We start from the raw sequence: 24,046 nt of genomic DNA, 5'->3' as shown, positions 1-24,046 counted from the left end.
GCCTCGTTGCCGGTCCCACGGCCATGATGTTGAGCCTATAGTCGGTGTCATGTACCTAAAAGTTGCTGTGTGTTTCCCTGCTTCCTCGACAGATGATAAGACGTTCCAATGTGAGATGTGTTTCAGATTCTTCTCCACCAACAGCAACCTTTCCAAGCACAAGAAGAAGCACGGGGACAAGAAGTTTGCCTGTGAAGTCTGCAACAAAATGTTCTACCGCAAGGACGTCATGCTGGACCACCAGAGGAGGCACCTGGAAGGTGAATGCGCCTGCCGGGGAGGGGGCGGGGCTCACGCTGGCCCCGTCTCTGTGGGCGCCTGTTGGCGAGGCACCACCTGATGGGAATTGGCTCAGGCATCCAGAGGTCCTGATGGGGGATTAGAGCATCACGTGCGAGTGGGAACGGTTGGAAACGCCCCAAACGCTCCGCAGCGGGGAAAGTTAGGAAAACCAGACTCTTTGTAGGACTGAATTTTATCAGTCACCAAAATCTTTTTGTTTTCAGAGAGCTTAATATTGTGAGAAAATGCTTTCCATACGAAAGTAGGAGGAAAGCAGTGTATGAAATGTCACATGGGGTGTGGTGCACTCTCAGCCGTGTGCGTGGGACGGAACGTTTCAGGCGGAGGCTGTTTGGGGCCGTGAGTGATTCTGCCCTTGTTCCTGTTTCCCCAGGGACCCCCGATGACCCTCGCCATTTGCGGTGGGCTTGGGGTGCCTAGGGGCTGCCTGTCGTGTGGTGGGTTTACGAGAGGCCAGCGCAGGAGAAAGATGGACTTCAGTGGGGTCGCTAATCGGGGGGAAGGTGGGAGGCAGCACAGTGAGGGATGAGGTGGGGTTGCGGGCGACCCCACAGGGCAGACCCTGAGCTGTGCAGGGGAAGGCAGGGGCCCCGAGAGAAGAGAGAGACCGGGACCTTGGGCCACAGGTGTGTCCTGAGCACCTACCCTACCTGGGAGGCTTTCTCAAAGACCCTCTGCTCAGACAGACCCTCTTTCAAAATAGCATTTGTTTTAGTGATCTTGACATTTTAGTTTTTTACCCTAAAACCCACTGCCCTCTTGCTGACCAGCCTCTGTAAGAAGCACTCACTGACCAGAGCAGCTTGTTATAAAAGTTTGAAAAAAAAATCGTTTTACAAAGAACTGTAAATGAAGTATACGCTTGTCGGGGGAAGAAGGTCAGAAAACGAAGTTGTACGCGAAGTCTGACCATTGCATGCAGCTGTGCGTGTACACGTGTCTTCATGGCTTTTAAAACAAGCCTGGAGTCAGGTCACGTCCTGCATCACCTTTGCACTCTGCCTTTTTACCTGGCCCTTCTTCCCGTGGGTTCATAAGCTCCACCCCCTTCCATCTGTGATCCGGTGCTGCACTTAGCGCCTGGTGTCCACTTAGTGACCGGGTGGCCTTGGTCATGCTGCTGGGCCTCAGTGTCCTCACCTGTGTTGTGGGGATGGCCATTGTGCCGACCTGCTGGGCTGGTTGAACTGGACCCTGATGATAAAGCCCCAGGCGGGCCCGTAAGTGCCACCATTACTGCCGGAAGTCAGGTGTTTCCTGATCGACAGATACGTGGGTTGCATCTTACAACTTTATCTTACAACATTTTACAGCTGACGCACTCAGATCATTTTCCTCGGGAATGAGCGAATGCTGTGTGGCCGTTCCATGGTTTTTCCCTCTATCCTGAAGCGTAATCCACGCCCAGTACAGACCTGTGTGCTTTACGCCGCTGGGGGCTTTTTGGGGAGTCACGTACTTGTCTCCAGGCCAGCGAGCTGGCCGTTCTTGAGCCCAGCTGTGCAGGAATGTCCCAGAAGGACGGGTCAGTGGTGTAGAGAGAGACCGTGGGAAGGAACTTCTCTCTTTCTTTTATTCAGAGATTCCCTGTTTCCTGAGAACTTCTAAGTCTGTTTCGATCCCAATTATGATCCCTTTTGCCTTAAAACCATAGAAATTTATTATTTTCTGACTTTTTACCTTGATCCTTATTGGGCTGATTTAATTTGAAGGATGAATATTAGTATCTTTTTAATAAAAATGCCCTCCTACGTACAGACGCCTCTGAGAACCCCACCTTTCCCTTGAGCTTTAGATAGAGCACAGATACCTCCCTTACCAGTAGCTCATTCTGACTTCTCTGCGTGGAAAGCTCAAGACACTTGCTGCCCTTGGATTTCCAAGTTTCAGGTGCGGCCCGGGTTCCGGAGTTGGTGGTGCGGGCCGCCTGCCCTCCCTCCCGGGTCGCGTGTCGGAGCGCCGGTGCGTCATGGACGAGTGACCCCGCTCGCTCCTTTGTCCCACCCGTGGGCAGCCCTGTCCTCCATCAGCTGGAGGTGACCCTGGCTGATGCGGGAAGGTCTCCTGTGTACTGACTCTCTCGGCCGGGGGGCGGGGCGTTTCAGGAGTGCGGCGGGTGAAGAGGGAAGACGCGGAGGCCGGCGGTGCCGAGAACCTGGTGCGCTACAGGAAGGAGCCTTCGGGGTGCCCGGTGTGCGGCAAGGTAACGCAGGCTGGGGCCGGGGCCCGGACACAGCTCACCTTTTCTTACGGGAAGGCTCAGAGCTCTATGCACGGCGTGTGGCGGGGGCGGGGGAAGGTTAAGATCGAGGGGTACTTGGTGTCCCGAGCCGCGGCGTCCCCTCACTTGGTGCTCTGGTCATCTGCTCTCTTGCTGTGGAGGAAGGAGCTCAGCCTTGTCTCCCTTCGGCCACGATTTTCCACTAGTGCCACCCCGGCACGAACACTCCACCTCCAGCGCCCCGAGCCACATGCCTCTGGCGGAGACGGGACGTCCGGGTTTATTTTCCTGGTCAGCACTGGTCCCCCCGCAGCATTTCCCGGTGAGAGACTGACGGAGCCACAGCCGCGTGCTCTGTGCCCAGTCCACGGATGCCGGTGCCCCGAGCGAGCAGATCCATCCGGGGCGTCGGGCTGGCCGTCAGAGGGCGTTGACTCCTCAGCAGGCCCTAAACGTCCGGAGTACGCTCCCCATCCGAGCAGCCCCGGGCCACGTCAGCCCTGCACAGGGAACGCTGTCCGGGCGCGGCCGTCCAGGCCATGGCAGCTCACCATGTGAGATCGCGGTGGTCTTGGCGCACAGACGCCTGGTCTCGGCTGGAGGTGCGGTTGCTCGTTCCCTTAGGCTCACCTCCCGTGACTCGGCTCTCCCGGGTTCTCAGCCACGCGCAGCCCACGTGAGCCACATGGTCCTGGAGTGACAGCAGCCACCAGAAGTGGAGGCCCGGTGGACGGCCAGCTGTGACTCGGCCCAGCCAGCTGGCACGTGGCGGCATTGCCAGATCTTTTGACCTTTTCAAGAGAACACGGAAACCCGTGTTTTTATGGGAAATTTCCTGATTTTTTTCAAACCGCAAAGTAACAGGTCCGCAGGGTAGCGTGGCCTGTGGGCTCCACGCTGGGGCTCTGACTTAGTGTGGGTTTGGGGGCTGGAGGGGGGAGTGGAGCTGGGGTAACGGAACACACGCCTGAGCCCGGGTGGCCAGGCCGGGCCGCTCCCGGGCAGGGGTGGGTGGAGGCTGCCCCGTGTTCACGTGTCCCGCTCATTCTGCCCACTGACCACCGGCTCTGAGGAGTGGTGGCACCGTGTCCCTTCCATGTCCCTGGGAGATGGTGTACATGAAACCAGCCAGCCGTGTGACTGACGTTCAGACACATTTTATTCTGTGAAATGTTCACTGAACACTCACGGAGGGGCCAGGCAAGAGGCGAAAGGTCTCTCAGTGGCACATGGCTCGGGGTGCTGGAGATGGAGTGTTCGTGCCGGGGTGGCACTAGTGGAGAATCGTGGCTGAAGGGAGACAAGGCTGAGCTCCTTCCTCCACAGCAAGAGAGCAGATGACCAGAGCCTGAATGTCTCTAGAACTGAATTCTTCATTGCTTCCAAGTATCCCGTCTCCAGCCCCGTCTGCCTGGAGAACACAGGTGCCGGGGGACACCTGCAACCTCCATCCCTCCCTGGAGGCCCATCTTCCTGCCCTGCTGACTCCTTTTCCCGCCCAGCCTCCCTGGGCTGTGGTCTCAGGGCTGTTGGCCGCAAGTCACCTGCAGATCTTGAAAAGCAGTGTCCGTGAAGGCATTAGCCTCTGTTCCCCGTGAACCGTGTCCCTTTCGTTCATGGCGTGTTCTCTTCCTGAGACCACGCGTGGTCGGGCTGAGCTCTAAGGAGGCCTGCTCTCCAGGTCACTCGGCCACTGGGGCGAAGGCCGTTCTCTCAGATCAGTGCGGGCCCTGGGGGCCATCTCTGCTGCTGGTTTTGTCCACTGAGCTCTGCTGGTGGACGCACAGCTGCACCTGGCCTGTGGGCAGCAGAGGGGACACCCAGTGGATGAGTACTAGGTGAATGACCGAGTCTCCACACTCATCACTTTAGACAGGAAGCGCTGAGAAACTGGGGGAGGCGGTGTGAATTGTGCATGAAATACGGAACACCCACTGAGGACATAACTCTTCTGACATCCGCTTTCGGAAAACTGCAGCTGTTTCTGTGACAGCCTTCTTGGTAGGCCCCATCCTAGTGAAATATTTAAGTGAGCTGAATGAAATTGAGCAGAATACTGTTTATGGTGAAGACTAGACAACGGTTAATTCTGTACTATAATGTAAGCACCAATTTAAACGGTCAAACGGTCAGGATTCTAGCACCACGTGACTATTTGTGTCTCCAACACTGAGGAGTTGCTGCAGCTCAAACCCTGGGGGGAAGCTGCGCTTTTGTGCCCGGTTACGGCCTCCCCGTGGGCCGGGCACGCACGGTCCCAGGCTTCTCCGAGCCGGCTCTCCTCCCCACAGGTGTTCTCCTGCAGGAGCAACATGAACAAACACCTGCTGACGCACGGCGACAAGAAGTACACCTGTGAGATCTGCGGGCGCAGGTTCTTCCGCGTGGACGTGCTCCGGGATCACATCCACGTCCACTTCAAGGTGGGCTAGCGTCCCCCTTCCCGGGCTGCACGGGGGGGCGGGGCCGGCCCTCGTGGTCAGCGTGGCCGCCTTGCCGCTCTTCCGGTGAGCTCTCTGGAGTCTTCTTGCCGTGTCTCCTGAAGCCCACCTGCAGGGCTCGCGTTAAAACCCCTCCGTGCTAGGCACCTCCCGGGAGAAGAATGAGGGTCGAGGGTCGGGACGGGAGGCATTTGCTTCCCTCCCTGCCTTTGAGGAACGTGAGACGGGAGCTTGTGGGTGTGGTGGGGAGAGGAGTGAGGATTCGGGGTCATGGCTGCAGGGTTGGGCGGGGGAAGAAGTGCCGATCCAGGGAAAAGGAGGGAGGGGTCGGTGGTGACGAGGCCCACGTGAGGACGCAGAGCACGCCCTCCAGACGCGTCCCAGCTCGGTGACTGTTCCCAGCAGCTCCAGCCCTGGCGTTCACAGTCGCCTGGACGTGAGCAAAGCCTGATGGCCCCACCGTCAGGGGGTGGGGTGTCCCAGGTGACCCGAGGGCACGGTTTCTGCATCCGGCCTACAAATCCCCGGTTAAAGCTCGCGCCAAGCGTGTCAGAAATTGGACGCGGTGACTGTTTGCCAGGACATCGCGCTGATGGACGACCAGCAGAGGGAGGAGTTCATCGGCAAGATCGGGATCTCCTCGGAAGAAAACGATGGTACTTCCGACGAGAGCGCAGACTCGGAGCCTCACAAGTACAGCTGCAAAAGGTGTCAGGTAACTGGACCTGCAGCCTTCCGGCCCTGGGGCTGCAGGGCTCTGGCATGGGGGGGCACCTCACAGATGTCCCGGAAGGCGCCCCAGGTCTCGTCACATCTCAGGGATGTTGGATACGGGTCTCACCGCCATCAGGGGACCACTGTCTCAGAATCAGTGTGGTCCACACGTGCCTGTGTGGCTGACCGGTGGGGATCCGTGTCCACAAAGGTGGGCGCAAGCCAGGGCTCCTCTGTCCTCCGCCTGCCCCCCACATGGCAGGGACCCTTGCTTAGAGGCTGGGGGCGCGGTGAGTTTTCAGCAGTTTTGCTGTACGGCTTCACTGCTCTGGGAGCTGTGGTTCACCACGGCCCAGCAGGTCCCTGCGTTCTCCCTGGGCGTTCACACCTGTGGGCTCGGCACAGCACCTGACCGTGCACCTGTCAGGGCCTTCAGGCTTGGGAGAGAGATGGGGTCAGGTGGGCGGAGAGGAGGGGCGTTCTGGAAGCTGGCTGGGGGGGGTGGGGGCCGCGGGACCTGCCGGCAGGTCCAGGAGGACCGGAGTCTGCTTCCTGTGCCCCCCCTGCTTCGTGATTTTGCCCACCGCTGGCCCTGCTCTCGGGAGTCCCCCCTCTCCTGCTGGGAAGCGGGCTCTCTCCGGCGTCCAGGGCGCCTGGGTGGCAGCAGCGCAGCGTTGGCCGCGGGGATCCGGGCTGCGTGCGCACGAGAGCAGTGTGCGTGTCCACAGCTCACCTTCGGCCGCGGGAAGGAGTACCTGAAGCACATCATGGAGGTGCACAAGGAGAAGGGCTACGGCTGCAGCACCTGCCATCGGCGCTTCGCCCTGAAGGCCACCTACCACGCCCACATGGTCATCCACCGCGAGAACCTGCCTGACCCCAACGTGCAGAAGTGAGGCCCCCCCGGGCAGGGGCTCCCTGGTCTAGGGTGGTGCGGAGGGAGGGCTGGCTTCCTTGCAGAGAGGCAGGTGCCCAAATCAGCCGTCTGGAGCGTAGAGCAAGTTCTCCCTCCTTCGGGGGCCCTGGGCGGGTCTGGGGGAGGCACTGGCCTCGCTCCTTCGTGGGTCCTCAGGCCTCTCCCAGGTTGCACGCCTTCCCAGACCCCCGGCACAGTGGGCCACGTCGCAGGCCTGCCTCCATACGACCAGAGCCCCTTTGCCCCGCAGTAATTAGGTTTCGTGAATGTCAGTCCCACTTCTGGCTACAGCCCGTAATCAGCGCTGTGTGTCCAAGCAAGTCAGGCAACAGCCCTGCTTAGAGCCGAGTAGCCTGCTCGGGCTGCCGACTGGGCCGCTCGAACAGCAGAAATGTATTATCTCAGTGCTGAAGGCCGGACGTTCTAGATGCAGCAGATCTGCTTCCTCCTGTGACCGTGAGGGAGCATCTGTCCCAGGCTCCCTCCTTGGCGTGTGGATGCCATCTTCTCCCTGTGTCCTCGTGGCCTTCCCTCAGTGCGTGTCTCTGTGTCCCTGTTTATGAGGGCACCAGTCATGCTGGATTCGGGCCTGTCGTGAGGACCTCAATTTTAACTTAGACCCTCTGTGACGACCCCCATCTCCAAGCACCGTCGCATTCTGCAGTGCTGGGAATCAGGACACCAACGTGTGAATCTTGAGGGGGACGATTCAGCCCAGATGGAGGCTGAAGTGTCTGGGTCCCTTGTGCCCCACCCAGCACCTTTTATGCCCCACCTGCCGATAGAGGCGCTCAGGCAGGTGCACTCGGCCGCTGACGGCCCCGGGAGGCTGTGCGGGGCGTCCTGAGCCTGTGCCTGGTTTCAGGTACATCCACCCATGTGAGATCTGCGGGCGTATCTTCAACAGCATCGGAAACTTGGAGCGGCACAAACTTATCCACACAGGTAGCTGTGCCTGGGAGGACGCAGGGGCCCGGGCTGCTTCCTGCCCAGCGGTCATCTTGCCTCCCTGCCGGCGCTTCTCTGTCCGTCTTTGCCACCGCTCCCCACTCTGGGTCCCCGCGGAGACTGGGGAAGGAGGGCTCAGCGGGCACTGCTCCAACTGCAGGCGTGGGGCCGCACTTCTCCCGTCACTGCCGTCACGCGGTGACCGTGGGTGCGGATCTCCTGCTGTGAAAGTCTGACCTGTTTGTCTGTAGGTGTGAAAAGCCACGCCTGCGAGCAGTGTGGGAAGTCCTTTGCCAGGAAGGACATGCTGAAGGAGCACATGCGCGTGCATGACAACATCCGAGAGTACCTGTGCGCAGAGTGTGGGAAAGGTGAGGGCAGGTGGGGGGGACCCGGGCTGTGTGCTCAGTGTGGGGGGAGGGGGAGGGAGGGGCGAAGGCGAGAGCGGGCGCATGGAGGTGGGGGGGACCTGGCCGTCAGGCAGGAGGGGCGGCCAGGCCACACGGGGCGGGGGGGGGGGTCGCCCAGACCCGAGTCATTTACTCAAGAAAGGTAAGACCCGAAGGGGATCAGCGAGAAAAATAAAGCCGTCCAAAGGCAGGGAGATGGGGTGAAATCAAAGCACAAGCAAATCGTTTTAAAAGTAGGGAAAGAGTGCAACACAGAACTCTGTGAAGTACAGAATAATCTGCGGGTCCTCATGTGGCCTGAGTGTAGGTGCAAAATCCTCACTGCCGACTGGAACCACTAACTAGGACCAGCTGTGCACAGTGAGTACTGTTATCAGTGATGACTGTGACCGTTATTTGACTCAGGTGAAATGAGTTAAATGATAATAAGTCCATTAATAAAATCTCTCACATCAGTAAGTAGAATGAGGGAAAAAAAGGTAATTGCAGTCCATGGTAAAATTTTAACTCATTTCTGTTTGAAAACAAACCAGAACTGTCAGGAAGACTTGGGGCAGCAGATCTTTGGTGCTTTCAAGTGGCTGCCAGTGTTCTGTGTGGTAGAGAGCGGCAGTGCCGCCCTCCTTCAGATATGGGACTGGTCAAGTTCATCTGCCTTGCTGTGAGGGTCTTTTAAAAAATTTAATATTCCATCAAGTTTTTACTTTCTTCCTTTATGTGATTTTTAGGAAAGTACGAAGAAAACACAAATGCCCCGTAATTCCACTCACTGGATAAACCCGTTAGACTCATAAAATAAGATTACACGCAGAAGGCTAAAAGAACTGCAGAGAAAAGCAGAAAGTGCACAGTCCCCCACCCCTGGCCCCCAGTCCCTCTCTGCACAGGTGACAGTTTCTTGTCTGTTCTCCAGAGTAACTGTGTGCAGCGTGTAGATTGTTTTATTGAAAAAGTAACCCAGGCCAAAAACCAAAAAAAAAATTTTTTTGACACAAATGGATATGCAAAGTAAAGTTATTCCCACCTCGGACCTCAGTTATACCCTTCAAAAGCAGCATTTGATTGTTGTGCACCGACATTTCTAGAAGTTTCCACGCATGTCAGCACTGGCCCTGCTGGCTGGAGCTCCAGCTGCAGCCCCCGTCTTTGCTGCAGCAAGTCCAGCCCCTTTCCCACAGAGCTAGAGCCAGTTAGAGGTGGGAAGGGTTGTAGGTAGACAGGTGTGGTGGGCCGTCCACCCAGCTGGGCAGGGGGCAACCACACCTGAGACCTGAGTGCTGTTCAGTGAGCCCTGGCAGGTCAGGGAGGGGCGCCCAGGGTGGGCGCTGAGGTCAGTGGCACACCTTGTGTTATATACATTTTTATATCTAAAGTGTATTTAATGTTTAGTTTCATGATTTCTTTCATGACTTCTGAATACTTTAAATACAATGCAGGTGTTAACACTTGGGTTACCGTATTTATTTTCCATAATCCTAAACTATCAGTGGTCATTTTACTTTCATATTATGATCACTGGCACATACAAGCAGATGCTTGTGCTTACCTGTTCTTTCCATCCCTTACTTTTTATTTACTTCCATATCCATCGTGGTGACCTTTTCATATCAGAAAAATATTGCCCTAATTTTCCTCTCAAAACCTTGATAGGATTCCATCCTGTGGATTCCTACAACCAGACCCTTCAATTTATATCTTCCGGGGTTTTTGGTGTGCAGTCTTCTATCATTCCAAGTGATGTTGCAGGAAATGCCCTTATTATTATCAATACTTTACATTTCCCCCCCAAATTCTGGACCTGACCGGGTCCTATTCAAATGGGAGGCTGTAGAGGTAATGAGAGTCCCATCACCTGGCAGCAGAGACCCCTGTGCCATGCCTGGTGGGTTTCCACATATAGCACTAGTAGCCGAGGGTACACGGGAAGATTTGTTCAAAACACTTCACGCACCATGAGATGCTAAGGCCGCCCCCCAGGCGCCCTTTGCCCACAGACCCTGCAGCCCCCCTTCCTGTCCAGCACTGCTCACCTGGTGGGTCTCCTGGCCTAAGACCCTCCACCACTGATTCAAACCCTAAACCAGGGTCTTTCCTTCTTCAGCGCCTGAGTTAGGGAGGTTTTAGCATATTTCGCTCCTTTCCGCCAGTGTTGACTTTGTTACATTAACCTGAAGGTAGATGGAAAGTCTGTGTTTGGACCTTTAAGTATCTAATCTTAATTAACACTTACATCACCAAGATCAACATTGGACTTCAGGAGACTTGGAGCCGCCTACCAGCTGAGTCAGTTGGGTCACAGTGGTTAGATGGGCACGGCTACCCGCAGCTCCTGTTGTTGGGAGCGCTGACCGTGCAGGCTGGGCGGGCGCCCGCCGAGACGGGCTGTCTGGAAGTGGCCTCCGAGGACACAGGGCCCGCCTCACCGCGGGTGGAGGGGGCCGTCGGAGACGAGCCCCCGCGCCCTGTCCCTCTTTGCTCTCACCCCGACCTGTGTGGGCCGGGACGAGGGGGCGGGGCGCGTGCGCCGCTGGGGTCCGTGCGCCGCTGGGGTCTGTGGCAGGGCTGGGGCCCCCGAAGAGCCGCCGCGCTCCGTCCGCAGGCATGAAGACCAAGCACGCGCTGCGTCACCACATGAAACTGCACAAGGGCATCAAGGAGTACGAGTGCAGGGAGTGCCACCGCAAGTTCGCGCAGAAGGTCAACATGCTCAAGCACTACAAGCGGCACACGGGTGAGTCAGCCCCGGCCGCGGCGCCCTCGCGGAGGGACCAGGCCAGCGGTGCAGGCGCAGCTCGGGGCAGCGCCGCCGCTGCCCCTCGTGGCCTTTAGCTCCCGGCACGCCCCGGGCTTCCTGACCGAGTTCTCGGAGGTGGGTTGCTTAGGTGGCCGGTTTCTCAGAAGCTCCCGGTCCCTGCAAGCGCGCTCCATCCTTGTGCGCCCTCACGGAGCTCGGGTTACCGACCGGCTAGCTGTCCTCAACGCCTTCCCATCCACTCAGCCGTTGCCCTGCAGGAGCGTGTGAGGGAGAAACCATCAGACGAGGGCCCGGGGCGTGTGTACACGCCGGTCATCCTGTCGTCTGGATGTGTCCATCAGTAGGGCAGTGGCTAAATTATGGTGTGTTCACCATGAGGGACGGTGCACCCCTGCAAGTGATGGAATCGTATGTTAAGTTACGCAGACGTTCGTGGTCCAGTGGGAGAGAAACCAGCCTCTACAACAAATGAGTTCATTGTCTTATAAAACATTTGTGTGTGGATGAACGTGTGTGTATGAGAGGATTAAGATCGACAGCGGAGTGAGAGACGGTTATCCCTGGGTGATGGAGTTGTGTCTCAAGTTTCTGGTAGGAGTCTCTGGTTGGTTCCGTGTTCTCCCTAAAACGCACCTGAGTCCTGCCACTGCCTGGCCCAGCTCACCCGTGCGCCCACCTCTCTCACTGACCCCAGGGCTGTCCAGGCCACCACGCAGGTCTGCTTTGGGTCCCCCTGGAAGTGCCAGCCCCCAGGGCACTGGGCTTTCACAAAAGTGTGCTGCCCTTCTCTTCCTGGGGAAGCTCATCCGTTTCACTTCCCCTTTTCTGGGAAGCGTTCTCCCCCGGGACTGGGTCCTGCACCACCTCTCGGGTCTCACAACACTGCACCTGCTGGGCTGTAGTGGCCTCTGGCCTCCAAAAGCCACAGTGAGCATACAAGGGGTTCGCTGAATACAGGGCCAAGATAAGTCCAAGATGAGTGGACCCTGAAAATCACTTACCTAGTTTTCCATTTGGGGGGAAACCTTTATTTAAAAGGCGTTCTAAGGACCACTTTCTTGTCAGTTTGGGGAGGGAAACAGTGCGATGCCTGGATGCTTCCTGGCCGGGTTGCAGGCAGGCAAGGTGGTCACCCCAGACCGAGTGACTGATCTGAACACTCAGGACTGGAGTGAAGCGGGCGGAAGCCTTAAACGTGTCGTAAACGTGGCCCTGCCTTCCCTGGTCGCGAGCTGTGCAGAGTAAGCTCATTGAATCGGATTCTGCTGAGACTGTGGCAGTCTGAGGGCCTCGGGCTGAAACTGTCCTTGTCACCCTTTCTGCGGAAGGAGCTCGCCTGGGTGCCAGCCATAGGGTAGCTTTCAAGCCACAGTGTGCCGGTCGCGTGTGGGAATGAACACTTAACTGTCTGCTCTCTCCTGGTAATTTACCTCCTGTGCAGCTTCTGCAAATACAGAAATGTGTCAAGGACGAGACAGCTTCTGTGTGTAGTTAAAACACTCGTGAAACGTGAAATTAAGTGTGCCTTTTTCTGCAGGGATTAAAGATTTCATGTGCGAACTGTGCGGAAAAACTTTCAGCGAGAGAAACACGATGGAGACGCACAAGCTCATCCACACGGGTAAGCGGGGCACCTGGGGACCGGCCGCGGGCTCCGCTGAGGCCATCGGAGCGTGCGCGGTGGGGATGGCATGGCTGTGATGCTGTTGGTAGACCTTTTCAGATGTTTTGGTGCTGTTCTGCCTTAACGATGGCCCCTTGCCCCCAAAACCTCAGCCCATCAAAATTTTCGGACATTGTCCGAAACTTGAATTTTCGGATATTGGAGTAGCTACTGGGCTCCAGGAGGGGAGGAGGCCGCGCTGCCTGTCCCGCGGCCTGACCACCGGGTGGGTGACCCGGCCGGCGACCCTGGCCGCACGTGCAGAGGCTGACCCCGCTCACCACCCGTGCTTTCTCTTCTGCCCCGTGCGTGTGGGAAGTGGGCAAGCAGTGGACGTGCTCCGTGTGCGACAAGAAGTACGTCACCGAGTACATGCTGCAGAAGCACGTGCAGCTCACCCACGACAAGGTAGAGGCCCAGAGCTGCCAGCTGTGCGGGACCAAGGTGTCCACCAGGGCTTCCATGAGCAGACACATGCGGCGCAAGCACCCCGAGGTGAGCCTGGGCGGGCGACCCTGCCTGCCTCCCCCCGCCTCCCCGCGCAGGCCCGGCCCCTCTGCCCTCTGCCCGGTGGTGGCTCCTGCCCAGAGACCCCGCCGCGCTGGCTCACCATCCCTGCCCCCACGCAGGCCCGTGGTTCCTCCAGGCGGGGCCCGGGCCTGGCAACTCCCCTCCGCCTGCGCGCCGACGGCGCTGAACGAGTGAGTGAACAGAAGAGCCTGGAACGTGTTTTTTGCTGAGGTTATAAATTACATTCTCGCTGGAATTACAGCGAGACGGGAGTACGACCCTGACCCCTCCCCCTTTCCTCCCTTTGGGCAACTAAAAAAGATTCAGGACGGGAGCCTCCGTGTGGTGTTAGGGGCTGAATAGAAGGTGGCCCTGGGGACCGACGGGGAGAAGCTGTATTGAGGCAGGTAGACCCTGGCTCACCCGTGGGCTGGTTCTAAAGGCAGGTCCAGTGCACTGAAGAATTTAATGCTTTTGAAAAGGAAGTAAACTGAAAAACAAAGCTAGAAGAAAGTACGGGAAAATAGCTATATCACTGAAGGGTGGAAACTTCCTAAGCGCAAAAGCGGTGAGAGGAGTCTCGAACAAACGATTTGACTAAGCGGCATAACATTTAGAACTTCTGTAGGTCAAAGGGAAAACGGAAAAAATGTGGTAAGATATTACTACCGTTAACAGATAGAAACTGTTAACGTTAAAGGTAATATACATTCCATGAGTAGAACACAAAGAACCCAGTGTGTCCACGGAGATTCATGAAAGCGAACACCTGTGGTTAAGACACAGGAGAAAGCCTTTAACAGCAGAGGTGCTATCCTTCCTCCGTTGAATTAGAGGAGGTTCTTAGATTCAAAATGCCTGTGCGGCGGGCGTGAGCCGGGCGCCCGGCCGTGGCGTGTCCTTCTGGGGGGTAGCGTGACCATCCCTCCAGTGTTTTATATAAATGACTACTTGGACCCCTCAGCGTCCTGCAAGAGGAATGTGATTAAGTTAGTGGTAGTTTAGTGACGTGCCTGAATGTAACGTGTTTGCGGAGAACCCTGAGTGAAGGCGGGAGTGTTTGCTGTAAGAAAGCCGTACACACCGTGCGTGTACCACGTGTGTATACACTATGTCATTCACGTTGTGTGTTTATGGGATACTCACGTATGTAATATAAATGGGGTGGGCGAAACGAGAAAGGACGGAAACATTACACGGTGGTCTTCTCCTGGCGTTGAAGTTTTGGTTATTGCTTCGCTTGTTCTCCGTTTTAAGCAATTTACTCTAGTGAACGTGGGTTACTTTCGCAATCGTACAAGCACCCTCTGCCTCGTTTGGGTGGCAAGTGCGTCTTTTTCTGCGTCACCTTGACCCTGAGCTCTGGGGACCCCGAGGAGCTGGGGCTCCACCAGCTTCGCTGTCCTCACTCCTGGCCTTTTCCACCTAGTGGCCAGCTAGCGTTTCCACCTAGAAAAACAAAGTTGGGAGAGCAGGAGCCCGAAGTGTCAGCATCCACCCGCTGCCCAGTGTCGGCAGACGGCGCCCTCCAGGCCTCGGGGCCCAGGGCCGGCGCTGCAGGCTCCCCGGGGGCTCGGGACGTGTGGGAGTGATTTCTTGGTGACGTGTGGGTGTTTGTAGCTACACGTGCTAACAGCGCGCACAGCAGTTTTTGCAGACGGGTTGTGTGATGCACGTTGCTGGGTGCGGGAGGCCTTGCGGGCGCGGAGCAGCTCGGCAGACGCTTCCGTCTGGTTGACGGTCACTTCCTAGCCAGCCCCTCTGTGCGGCCACCTCCTCCTCACGCCCACCATGCCGGCGGCACAGCGCTCTGGAGGGGACTCCAGCTCACGGAGGGCTCCCCTGTCGGGGCTCTGTTCTCAGTCCCTTTTGTCTCTGAAGCCTTCAGCCTCTTCCCCCGTTGATCCTCTGCTGTTTCTCTGTCATTTCCTCCTGTGTTTCTCAAACAGATGCAGTTAAGTGCCTGCAGGGATGAGCGCTGGTGACCAGCCGGACAGGGTGCGCCCCGTCCTCCTGGACCGACCGTCTAGGGTGGGAGACGGGGGGTGGGTAGGACGCAGACAAGTCAGACAGAGAGGAAGAGATGGAGTGAGGCCGAGGGAGGGCTCTGCTGCCGTGTGGGTGCCACCCTGGGGCCCGGCTGTGCAGGGGTGCGGGGCAGGGGGCCACGCAGTGCTGGGCACAGACTCGGGGGCAGGGGTCCCATGGAGGCCGGCTAAGGTGTTCAGCGTAAACTGCTTTCACACATTGGAGACCTTTCAGAATTGATGCGATTTTATCACTTCAAGGTATGGTCTTTCCCTCTGCTTTGAGTGAACGTTACATTCAAAAAAATTCAAACACACACAGTACTTTGCACGCGTGGTCTTCTCTGCGAATAAGAGCGAAGCCAGCAGATGCTTCTGTGGTTGTTCTTCGTGGCATGAGCTTCCAGACCGTGTGACTAGGATGCTGATGATGTCGTCGTTGATGATGGAGGTGGGGGTGACAGTGACGGTGGTGGAGGTGATGGTGGTGGTGACAGTGATGGAGGTGGGGGTGACAGTGACGGTGGTGGAGGTGATGGTGGTGGTGACAGTGATGGAGGTGGGGGTGACAGTGACGGTGGTGACAGCGGTGGAGGCGCTGATGGTGAGGGTGGGAGAGGACGGTGGCATCTGGCCGCTGTGACTAAGCTTTGCGGCATCACAGTCACACTTGGGTCCTCAGCGCCACGTCAGCATTTCCGTTGCAACACACATGACCACGACCTCCTTGCTGCCCGTCCTTTCAGAGAACGCCCAGCCCTGGTGTCGGAACCTAAGTCCAGAAATGCAGCTCCCCGTCATTCTGCTTAAATGAGCCACACCCGCTATGTATAGCCTATAATTTGGTTCTTAATTTTTTTTGACAAAGAATGTAGAGATGCTTGCAGAGCCATTGGGCTGAAGAGCCCGTACAGACACTTTCCTGGTCTCCCTGCTCTCGTATAGTCTTTGCACAGCACTTCCCTTCTTCAGCAACTCCCCGTTTCCACACCTCCCTCCCAGGGATTCCGTTCTCTCTGCGCTCAGGGTCCGTCGCCCCACCTGTGATTTGTTCACTTAAGTGATCGCAGTCACGGTACGGCCGGCGTCAGCAGGTGTGTGGGTCAGGTTCAGGGAAGACCGGGTGGACCCCGGGCGTGTGTCGTGGCGTAAGGGTCTGCGTGCTGGGGACCGGCCGGTGCAGCTCACAGGTGCACTTCATCAGAAATGACCAGTGAAACTACCCGGACTTCTCTACTTTTCAGGTAGAAAAGTCACGTGTGTACAGTGTAAATGTCTCATTCTCGATGGTTCCTTGTAGAACAGGTTTCCTGTATCTTATCCCGCTCCGCTCTCGGTTTGAAAGAACAAGATGGAGTGAGAATGCACTATGCACTATGCACTGTGCATGTTAGTGTTTTCACTAAACTAAAAGGGAAGGAATAGTCTCCACCCTCGAGCGGTGGACAGTGCGGTGACACACGGACAGGGGCGAGGTAACACCCCCGTGTGTGAGAGCACAGCAGAAACTTGAAGAGAGGGGGCCTGGGAGGAGGGAAGGAGAGCCCGGACGGGACTGTGGAATCCAGGTTTTCAAGACCCGAGCAGGGCCCGTGAGGGCGTGGGCGCCTTCGAGGGTGGCTGCCTGTCGGCGCGTGTCTGGGTCCCGCCTGACCTGAGCCTCGGCCTTCGGGCGTGGTGTCCCGGGCTCACCGCCCTGTGGTCACTCCTAGGTCCTGGCCGTGAGGATCGACGACCTGGACCACCTCCCCGAGACCACCACCATCGACGCCTCCTCCATCGGTATCGTCCAGGTGAGCCTGGCGCACGCGGGGCCCGGGACGTCTCACCCGAGGGGCCCCGGCAGGTGTCCTGAGCAGCCTTTGGGAGAAAACCCCACGTTTCACGCTCGTTTGCCTGTTTTATTGGTTGGTCGTCACCCCAGGAGCCTTTTAGTTTCTATAAAAGTTTCTAGAATTTCAGTTTTCTGAATCCTGACATATCTCCTTTTAGAGAATAGATGGTTTCTTAAGTCACAGTTCCCCACAGAAAACAGTCAATAGAGAGCGTGTGTACACGTGCGTACGTGTGTGTACAGAGAGAATTCGGTTTATTTTAAGGACTGGGTGCCCACGAGTGTGGAGCTGGCAAGTCCAGAGCTTTCAGGACGGGCCGGAGGCCCAGGAGGAGTTGATGCTGTGCCCGGGGTCCATCTGGAGACAGAGTTCCCGCTTCCTCTGGGAGCTTCAGGCTTTCCTCTCGAGGCCTTCGCCCGATGGGACGAGGCCACCCGCATTGCAGAGGGTGCTCTGCATGACTCAGTACCCACCGATTTCAGCGTTAATCACATCTGAAAGATCCCTTCACGGCAGCCTCTAGACTGGTGTTCAGCCACCCAGCCGGGCGCCCGAGCCCAGCCACGCTGACCCTTAAACTTAAGCATCACAGGTGGTTTCCAGAAAAGCCTATTAGCACGATTAGATTATTAGGAGCAAAATAACTTTCAACGTATTAGGTGAACTTACTTTTAAAAGGAATTTTTAGTCAGTAGCTTTATATAAAGAGCTTCTCTTATTTTATTTTATTTTATTTTTTTGTGGTACGCGGGCCTCTCACCGTTGTGGCCTCTCCCGTTGCGGAGCACAGGCTCCGGACGCGCAGGCTCAGCGGCCATGGCTCACGGGCCCAGCCGCTCCGCGGCACGTGGGATCCTCCCGGACCGGGGCACGAACCCGCGTCCCCCACATCGGCAGGCGGACTCTCAACCACTGCGCCACCAGAGAAGCCCAGCTTCTCTTCTTTTAAAGGAAACGTGTCATGCTCTCGGTTATTTTAAAATCACGTTTCTACCTCTGTGTTTTGCAACGGAGCTTTGGGCGCGGCGCTCAGCGGCCGGGTTGTACTGAACCGCCGTGCCCCACGCCTCAGCAGCCCCGGAGGGCCAGGACCACGCCCACCCTGGCCGGGGCAACCCCTCCTCAGGGTGTGCCTGCCGCTGGGTGGGAGCAAGTCTCATGGATGGTGCCAAGAACCAGGAGGGAGGAGAGCCTTGCTGGCCACCGTGACTCAGCGGCCTCCGTGATGCTGGGCCAGCCCAGCTGTAGGTCGGAAAACAGGCCACACTTAGCAGCTCAAGAAGACGTGTGCAGGGCACCCGTCTGGGGTCGCCATTACCGCCGGGCCCTGTTTGCTGTCCCCAGAAAAGGTGACTGCACAGTTCTTGCGGTCAGCCTCATTTTGATCCAAGATTGTGTCTGCAGTGAATCTGTTTCAGCCAGGGGATGAGAGTCCTGATGTGAAAGCATTTTTCAGTCTCAGACTGAGCTCAACAGGGCTGAAACAGGGGCTCAAAAAATCTGCTTTTAGAGGTGTTTCTATTTCAGCACAAAATGTGGCTTTTAAAAATATGACTGGTATCTAAAATCCTTCACCTGAAAGAAAAGCAACTGAAACCAACAGGAACTTGCCCCCGTCCTTAGAAGTGCAAGTTAGCAGACAAGCCTGGTCACCTGGTGTCCAGGAACAGGGCCGGGCCGCGCTGGCCGCTTCGGGGCCACGGCCCGTTGACCCGCCGTTGTCGCGCCTTCTCTTCCTGCAGCCTGAGCTGAGCCTGGGGCAGGAGGATCTGGCGGAAGGGAAGCACGTGAAAGCCGCCAGGAGGACTCACAAGAGGAAGCAGAAGCCAGAGGACGAGGCCGGGGCCACGGGGCCCGAGGAGGCCACCTTCAGCGAGTTCTCGGAGAAGGAGGCCACGTTCTCGGGCAGCGTCGGGGACGAGACCAGCTCCGCTGTGCAGAGCATCCAGCAGGTCGCCGCTCCCCGTGCAGGGCTGGGGGCCCCGGGCGTGGGGGGCCTGGACTCTGGCCGTGGCCAGCACGTGCCCCGTTTCCCAGCTTAGACCCAGAAGTCACCGCCATCCTCCCGGGTTGGGAACGGGGCTGCGTCTAGTTTGGGGAGGTTCTCAATGGCCTGAGCATGCCGGCCAGTCAGGCAGGGCCCGACTCTGCATGCCAGGGCGTGTGGCCGGCCAGCCTGCTGCTTTTAACCAAGGCTTCCCCGCTGGGGTTTCGAGGCCCCCAGCTCCTGGTCGGCGTGTGTCGGACGCCACACCCCTCCCCTGACTGGCCCTGGTTATCCTGGTTGCAGACGTTCCTGCGTTTCAGCCCTGTCTGTGGGGAGGAGCATGGCTTTGCTCTTTCATTTATCAGCTCTGGCACTGCACATTGGTTCACTGCCCTTCTGACCTTTACGGTTGGGATCTCCATTTACCATCATCATGGCACAGAAGTTAAGAGACAGTGAAGAATGTGCTCTGTTTTTCTCATTACTTTCTTCTGCTTTTTTTCTGCTATGGAAACCCTTTGATTTTCAGTTCCAGCTGATGGCCTCGGTGACGGTGTCTGTATCTTGTTTCTCTCTTTCACTAGAATTCTTTTTCCAGGAAAAATGAACTTGGTTTAATCTCTCAGCAGCAGGTGTTTTAACTCCTTCCTTTGGGCCAGGAGTGTGATGATTCCAGCGTCATGAGATGGCCTCCGTGACAAAGTACAGCACAGGAAGCTGCTCATGGTCTCAATTCTGCAGGAACTAACGGTCCCATGTTGTGCGTGACTCTTCCAGGTGGTGGTGACGCTGGGCGACCCCAATGTGACCACCCCGTCGAGCTCCGTCGGCCTGACCAACATCACCGTGACCCCCATCACCACCGCGGCCGGGACTCAGTTTACCAACCTCCAGCCGGTGGCCGTCGGGCACCTGACCACCCCGGAGCGCCAGCTGCAGCTGGACAACTCCATCCTGACCGTGACCTTTGACACTGTCAGCGGCTCTGCCATGCTGCACAACCGCCAGAACGACCTCCAGATCCACCCCCAGCCGGAAGCCTCGAATCCGCAGTCGGTGGCCCACTTCATCAACCTGACCACCCTGGTCAACTCCATCACGCCCCTGGGGAGCCAGCTCGGCGAGCAGCCGCCGCTCACCTGGCGGGCGGTGCCCCAGACAGACGTGCTGCCGGCCCCCGCCCCCGCCCCGCAGGCCGCCCAGCCCCCGGTGCCGGCCGAGCAGCAGCCGCAGATGTACAGCTACTGAGTCACCCTGCGGGGACCTGGGGGGAGAACCACGGGCAGGCGGTCCGGTTCTGTTTTTATTTGAGATTTGTTTGCTGGATACCAAACGAAAAAACAAACACCGCACGTTGCAGCATCAGGAAGGTTGACGTAGCTTTTGCAGCGTCATCTCCAAATTCACCAACAGCCATCCCAGTCTGTCAGCTGAGCTCACGAGTGACCCCGAGCAGGTCCCCCTGAGGCCCCATGTGCTCTGCCCGGCAAGGCCAGGCCCCCAGGCGTCCCTCCCGGAAGGCGGATGGGCGCAGGGTTTGGGAAAAGGAAACCCAGGGAGGAGCAGCGTGGTAAGACCCGTATGTCACCAGGGATGTAAGTGGCGTGTTTCATGTTTCCCTTTAGGGCTCCGCTACTGTGTGGAAACGTAGCCGCTTTTCTCCTGTGGCTCCTGCACGTTTTTGCTAACGAGCAGATAGGAGTTCAAGTCACGTTGACTCTCTTTGAAATCTGAGTTGAGTCGAATTCGTTCTGCACCTTTGGGCTGAAACCATGTGGGAGGATGCCCTGTGGGAGCGGACGCCCCTCCTCTGGCCTTCACGAGTTGCTCTCGGGCAAGGGGTCGCGTGAGGCTGCCGACCAAGGCGCCTTAGTGGTAGAATTCGTGAATCGATTCTCAATATGCCTCTTTCCTTTTTTTTTTTTTTTTAAACTTTACCTCGAGCACGCCTTGTGTGATCGAGACTGCGGAGGCCACGTCGTTCTCTATTTTCCTCTAACACACAGAAGTCGTTTGCACTGTGGGACTGTGGGTCCACGTCCAGCTCTACGCGGCTGCCCCGATGCAGGGGCCGTGAGCCTCATGCTGGCCCCTCTGGGGGCACCTCGGGGTTGTGTCTCAGGATTCCCTGCCACCAAATGTATTTATTATGGTTTAGGCGCAGCCGGAATCCCCCGCACTAGAGAACAGGGGAGAAATTCATGTCTTTTTTCGGTTTAAACTTTAAGTCCAAAGGTTGGTGTGTTTCAAGACCAGTTTTCTATAAAATGTTGAATGAACTTGGCTCTTCCCCCAAGAAAGGTACAGGTTTTTTTGAAATGTGAAGACAGTGCTATTTCCTGCCAAGTAGTATGAAAGCAGAAAGGCTATTAGCTGAGCAGTAGAAGCGTCAGTGCCCCTAATGAATGAGTGAATAAATGTTCTGAGCGACGGGAGCTCTGCCCCTCCGGGGGACGCGCTTTCACACGTGTGCGCCCGTTTCAGAAGTGGCAGGTGAGGCTCTGGACCACCAAGGTGGCAGCCAGCAGCCAGCCCTCCCACGGCGCAGCCAGGGAAGCAAAGAGGCGGGCAAAGAGGCTTGATTTCTACCCTCCTGATGCTTTAACGCTGTCCAGAATGAAATGATACGTTTGTTTGCCTTACTTTGTCCTGATCAGTATTTGTCCCCGATCCTGCATTGTTTGGGAGACCATCAGTAGCAGATAAATGAGGCAGAATAACCTTACGCTGCTAGTGAGGCTACAGACGACCTGTTATGCAAAATGCAACGTTCTCAGCACTTCGCTTCATTCCAAATCGCACGATTTTGAGGAGGGGGCTAGGCTTTGATTTGTGCAATACATGCTTTCATGAACTAAGTTCATCACCCACGCGGCATGTGAAAGGGGCTTCAGGATTCGCCCTCCACACCCAGCTCACCGGTAACTCCCGACGACTCGCACCTCTGAATTGGTAGTGGGGGATTGTTTGACTTTTAATTTATGATAATTATTTTTTATGTTATTTATGTATATAATTAACTGCTTTATACATAATAATTTCATCAAATGAACTTGGGCTGGGGGTGATATACTTTCTGAGTATCGTCTCTGTTCTCCAAATGTAAGTGGTCCAGGTATCCGTGGCATCATCAAAAGCGCCGAGGTTCCTAAGGTATTTTCTTAAAAATCGCTGACCGTCCTTTTGCATTTGCAGAATGTGAGGGATGAAATGACCAAGTGAAAAATCCCAACATGATTGAACACCCGCTAGCATCTATCTTTTATTCCTCTCCCCTATGAAACAAAGGCCTTTTAAATCACAATTTTATTTTTTTAAGAGAAGTTGTTTTTATGCTTAGAGTAAGAACGCATCAGATGTCTTTAAAGAACCTGATTTAGGTTGTGTGGCCCCAGTGTACCTCCCGCCGTTTATTTAACTACACAGATGCTTAATCATACTTCCTGTTATAATAAGTAAGAACGCTAAATAAAAATCAAATTGACTCCTGAGTTTTCTGTAAGAAATATTTGGTCTAATAGGGTCACTGTCTGAGGCAAAATAGGTTCGTGTTGTCTTAAAACGGTTGCTATGAATTTGCATATAAGACACTGGGAAGCAAAAAATAAAAAGTACTACTCAGCCCAAAGAGTTACCAGCTGTAGACTGTTCCGCACCTCTGTCGCTGTTTCCTGATGGAAAAGATTTACTTTTTTTTAACTGATCCCAGTGCACAGCTGTATCCATAGGAGGAAATTGGATGGAGCCGTTGTGACCACTGAGCTCTGTGAATCCCTCGGGGTTATTCTAAATTAATAAACATAAGATGCTTGGTTTTGGCCGGTGAATTTGTGAAGTTGTGTCGTTCTGTGCCACCTGACGGTGTGAGCCTTGCAGAGCAGGTCCCCGGGATTGCATGTCCCTGAGGCAAGGAGGGGACGGGGGCCCCGAGTGGGATGTGTTCCTTGTGCCGGGTGCCGCTCCACTGTGACCGACAGGGACCTGCCTTGGAGGATTCGGGGCCCGGGAGGCAGATGCACGGACTTCACAGTCACAGTGGCCAGAGCTCGAGGCTCCCAGCTCAGGGCCGTGTCAGTGACTTTCCCGTTGGATTTTGAAATGCATCAAGGCTGAGAGGTCACGTGTATTTCGTGTCCCGTTAGTTTGTATAACGACAGACAAAAGTTGCCATGAGCTGTGCTTTTCCATTGCTGGCCGTCTGCTTAGACTGCCCGTTCCAAGTAGCGGACACACGGTATATTTTGAGAATGGCTGTAATTCCCGTGTAGTTCAGACCCTGTGAAATGTTTGGATTATTTTAAATGACCCAAACATTGAAAATAAACAAGATACTGAGATATCAGAAGCTTTCACAAGGGTTTGTCTGTTTGTTTAAAAGCAACAAAGCAGAGCTTCCCTGGTGGCGCAGTGGTTGAGAGGCCGCCTGCCGATGCAGGGGACGCGGGTTCGTGCCCCGCTCCGGGAGGATCCCACATGCCGCGGAGCGGCTGGGCCCGTGAGCCATGGCCGCTGAGCCTCCGCGTCCGGAGCCTGTGCTCTGCAACGCGAGAGGCCACAGCAGTGAGAGGCCCGCGAACCGCAAAAAAAAAAAAAAAAAAGAAAGAAGAGCAACAAAGCAGTGGTTGTAGCATTTTTTTGTAAAGCTTAGATGGAGAGAACGGTAGTAAGCAAGGCGTTCCTTAGGGCATGTGGTCTGGAAGAATCCCTCATTTTATTGATCAAATAATGATATGTTCCGATTTGTTAGGAAGAGTCATCTTAAAGTTATGAAACACCTGGAGTATCATCCGATCTTCTAAGGATTTGAATTATGAGAACCTTGTTTTAGGTACTTCAGTTGTATCTTAGAGAAGAGCTGGTAGCAGCTAATTCTTCTGCCAGTGAATAGGGTTCACCCCCTCAACGTCCAACCAATTGTGAGCATGTTCTTGTATGTGCAGCAAATTCCAATAGAAAGGGGGAGACCGCTGGGCCACTGGCTGCTTCCCTTTGTGGGTGTTTGCACCTGGCTTGAGCGCCCCCACATCAGGAGGTCCTAGTCCTGGAATGACAGCCAATGATCTGACCTGCGTGTGCTGCAGGCAGCAGAATTACCTGGGTGACCCGCACAACGAGCTGGCTGGGACCACCCCTCCCCCCCAAGCCCTGGTACCCATGGACCTGAGGCTTCTCCTCCCTGAGCCGGGACCTGTGGCTCCCCGGGGTCCTGCAGTCCCAGGTGCAGGCTGCTGGCATCCAGACAACACTTGAGGGCAGGCGCCCCACATCCAGACTGCCTTGGCACCAAGCCTCCAGCTCTTCCTCGATGACCGGTCT

At 56.1% G+C, this 24,046-nt stretch overlaps 1 protein-coding gene across 6 annotated transcripts in view; it reads left to right on the top strand.

Moving 5' to 3' along the window:
- The window catches only part of PRDM15 (PR/SET domain 15), a 58,871-nt gene extending 36,314 nt beyond the window's left edge, over window positions 1–22,557 (top strand). For 5 of the 6 annotated variants that reach the window (XM_033418352.2, XM_033418350.2, XM_004286834.3 and 2 more), the window contains 13 exons: window positions 93–260; window positions 2,409–2,506; window positions 4,816–4,947; window positions 5,546–5,680; window positions 6,408–6,571; window positions 7,461–7,540; window positions 7,795–7,914; window positions 10,553–10,684; window positions 12,246–12,329; window positions 12,691–12,866; window positions 16,621–16,701; window positions 18,486–18,695; window positions 19,508–22,557. In XM_033418352.2, the coding sequence (XP_033274243.1) occupies window positions 93–260; window positions 2,409–2,506; window positions 4,816–4,947; window positions 5,546–5,680; window positions 6,408–6,571; window positions 7,461–7,540; window positions 7,795–7,914; window positions 10,553–10,684; window positions 12,246–12,329; window positions 12,691–12,866; window positions 16,621–16,701; window positions 18,486–18,695; window positions 19,508–19,978 (2,051 nt within the window). In that variant the 3' untranslated portion in view covers window positions 19,979–22,557. Of the gene's footprint in view, window positions 1–92; window positions 261–2,408; window positions 2,507–4,815; window positions 4,948–5,545; window positions 5,681–6,407; window positions 6,572–7,460; window positions 7,541–7,794; window positions 7,915–10,552; window positions 10,685–12,245; window positions 12,330–12,690; window positions 12,867–16,620; window positions 16,702–18,485 lie in introns of all 6 variants that reach the window. The other variant, XM_049710285.1, reaches the window with a different exon arrangement.
- Window positions 22,558–24,046: the final 1,489 nt, after the last annotated feature.

Source organism: Orcinus orca, chromosome 5, assembly GCF_937001465.1.
Source record: "Orcinus orca chromosome 5, mOrcOrc1.1, whole genome shotgun sequence".
NCBI lineage: Eukaryota > Metazoa > Chordata > Mammalia > Artiodactyla > Delphinidae > Orcinus > Orcinus orca.
This window is presented reverse-complemented; position numbering and strand designations above follow the sequence as displayed.